Raw genomic sequence first — 3,141 nt, forward strand, 5'->3', positions numbered from 1 at the left:
AATGGCTCAGTGGTTAGGGCAGCGGACAAGCGGTCATAGCATCGCGGTTTCGATTCCCAGACCGGGCGTTGTGAGTGTTTATTGAATGAAAATACCTAAAGCTCCACAAGGCTCTGGCAGGGGATGGTGGTGACCCCTGCTGTACTCTTTCACTACAACTTTCTCTCTCTTACTTCCTGTTTCTGTTGTGCCTGTAATTCAAAGGGCCAGGCTTGTCACACTCTGTGTCACACTGAATCTCCCCGAGAACTACATTAAGGGTACACGTGTCTGTGGAGTGCTCAGCCACTTGCACGTTAATTTCACGAGCAGGCTATTCGGTTGATCGGATCAACTGGAACCCTCGTCGTTGTAAGCGACGGAGTGCCAACAACAACAACAACAACCCAGCAAGTAAAGAAGATGGTATTTTCATTGATTACCTCTAAGAATACAGAAATCCTTATCTTGTCAACAATGTCACACACATATTTGAACTAATGCAGTGGTTCCCAATCTTTCCACTACCAAGGACCCCTTTTATTTAAATGAGTTTTCCCATGGACCCCCCCCCCCAGTACTACCTTTGCAGCCCACAGGTTGAGAACCACTGAACTAACATAAAGTTTGTCTATTTCTCATCACTATTTCATGCTAATTACTTGTATAAAATTAAGTCTATTTATTTGTGGTAGCATAGAACTTGGGGTTCTTTGAACCAATGAATTCTTTGGTCGATGCCAGTGCCACCTGTCTGGCTCCCATAGCAGTGGCATGTAAAAAGCACCATTCTAGCATAGTCGATGCCAGTGCCGCTTGAGTGGCTTCTCTGCTGGTGGCACGTAAAAAGCACCCACTACACTCTGAGTGGTAATCGTTAGGAAGGGCATCCAGCTGTAGAAACCTTGCCTAATCAAATTGGAGCCTGATGCAGCCTCCTGGATTGTCAGTGCTCAGTCAAACCATCCAACCCATGCCAGCATGGAAAGCAGACGTTAAATAATGATAATAATGATGTCTTGAGCTGACTTTTGGTTCTTGTTATAAAAAAAACCCTTTGCAGAAAGTTACTGAGATGCTTGAAAAAGGAATCAGATGGAAAGTAAGAAGGGTGGGGTGGGGTTTTGCAGCCCATTTTGTTCAGTTTCTGCAGAGTAACTTGTGACATTGTGACACATAGAGTTGGGCACTTCATGGAGAAGAATTAGTCTTTTTTAATTACCCCCATGCTGGATATAAACATTGCAGTTTTTAGTACATATATCTCTCTCTTGTAATTTTCTCCAGTCAGTCGTCTAAGTGGCTACTAACCTGTCTCTGTCTAATTCTGCCTCTTCCACCTTCCTATCTTCGTCTCTTTAAGTCTGTTTTACTTTCACTGTCTCTTGTATTTCTGAAAGAGTAGTGTGACGAGCTTGAAGCTTTTCAATGTGAATGAATTCTATAAATGTTTGAAAAAAAATCCTTTGAGGAATGCAGGTGAGACATTATATAAAAAAAATATGTAAGGTGATGTCAGTAAAGGAAAACAGAGAAAGAATATTGTATTACTTTACACAGGTTTTATAATAATCTGATAATATTTTGGGAAAGATTCCCCTTTTCAAATAGAAAAAATAAAATAAAAAGAGTTTAGAGTAATATGTTGTTATAGGTAGGCTGTTCTTGTGTGTGTGTTTTTATTTCAACTTTTTTTTCTTCTTCTTTCTACAGAAGGAGCTTTGAAGGCACACAAAACAAGTGAGAAACATTTGAGTCGGGCTGAAGCTTTTCATTCTTGTTTACTGGAAGCAGCCCACAGTGTTCATGTGACAGGCTTTTCTCGAAACGTTGGCAAAGATGCGTTGTACAACTATTTCATGCAGTTTGGTAAAGTTGTTGATGTTACATATGTTGATCAGAATAACTCATGGGTGAGCACGTTACCATCATTATTTCTTCATTGTCTTTTCTATCCTGTTTTGATTAAAGGGTACAACGGGGACAGTTAGAACACTGGACCAACCACTCAAATTCTGCATCACAATTATTGTCATATTTTTGCTTTACATGAGACTAGATCCCATTTTACATGGTAGTTTATTGCTGTTGTGGCGAGAGTCTTTGACACCCCTGGCAGATTGAAGAATGGACTGGCCTGAACTCTTATAAAGAGTAGTGGTTGGTTGGGGAGAGCATTTTGGTGGTCTCGCGAAGTACATCGTGTGAGCGCATTGATTAAGCTGCATAATTTATGTATGCCAGCCTGTGGCAGGATATAAAAGTGGTAATGAGATATTTGAAGCTTGCATAGAACGTTTAAATTTTTGTGGGGTATGAAACCAAAGAAAAGTTATTTAGCATGGAAGTACTGCCTAAATGAAAGAAATATTAAGTTTCCCTTGGAGGAAAATCTTAAAAAGGGAGATGTGATGGAAGAAAAATAAATAAATAAAAATAATATTAACTTCCAATGGAAATCAATCTCAAAGGGATTGTGTTGTGGTGGGAGTCATTGGCACCCCTAGCGTATTGGAAGAATGGACTAGCCGAACTCTTATAAAGAGTAGTAGTCGGGGAGAGTGTTTTGGTAGTCTCACAAAATGTGTCATGTGAACACGTTGATTTAACCTCTGCTGCATAATACTAACCTGTGACAGGATATAAAAATTACCTATGGCTGTGATTCTCAACTGCTTTTTACCCATGGACTCCTTTGATTCCTGTTTCACACTACTGGACCTCCATAGCTATTTGAAGTGTATATAAAACATCCTCTGTATTTTTATAGGCACGTTAGAAAATCATTCGAGCGAGGTCGTTGCCAGTGCCGCTGGCACGTAAAAAACACCTTTTTGAGTGTGGCCGTTGCCAGTACCGTGTGACTGGCCCTCGTGCCGGTGGCATGTAAAAGCACCCACTACACTCTCGGAGTGGTTGGCGTTAGGAAGGGCATCCAGCTATAGAAACTCTGCCAGATCAGATTGGAGTCTGGTGCAGCCTTCTGGCTTGCCAGTCCTCAGTCAAATCGTCCATTTTCTATGCTGACATGTCTGTTGTGGCACGGTTTCTATTTAAGAGTGTCCTGGGTGCTTTTTGCGTGCCACTTGCATGGGCAAAGCCCACCACATCTTATAGTGGAAACAACAGTTCAAAAGATAATCGTTTATTCCTTTGTCATAT

At 41.1% G+C, this 3,141-nt stretch overlaps 1 protein-coding gene across 1 annotated transcript in view; it reads left to right on the top strand.

Moving 5' to 3' along the window:
- Positions 1-1,990, top strand: part of LOC106883975 (speckle targeted PIP5K1A-regulated poly(A) polymerase-like) — a 10,350-nt gene extending 8,360 nt beyond the window's left edge. The window contains exon 2 of the mRNA XM_014935138.2: positions 1,693-1,990. Coding sequence (XP_014790624.1) covers positions 1,693-1,970 — 278 coding nt within the window. The 3' untranslated portion in view covers positions 1,971-1,990. The remainder of the gene's footprint in view (positions 1-1,692) is intronic.
- The last annotated feature ends 1,151 nt before the right edge of the window (positions 1,991-3,141 follow it).

The sequence above is a fragment of the Octopus bimaculoides genome, chromosome 3, assembly GCF_001194135.2.
Source record: "Octopus bimaculoides isolate UCB-OBI-ISO-001 chromosome 3, ASM119413v2, whole genome shotgun sequence".
Taxonomy (NCBI): domain Eukaryota; kingdom Metazoa; phylum Mollusca; class Cephalopoda; order Octopoda; family Octopodidae; genus Octopus; species Octopus bimaculoides.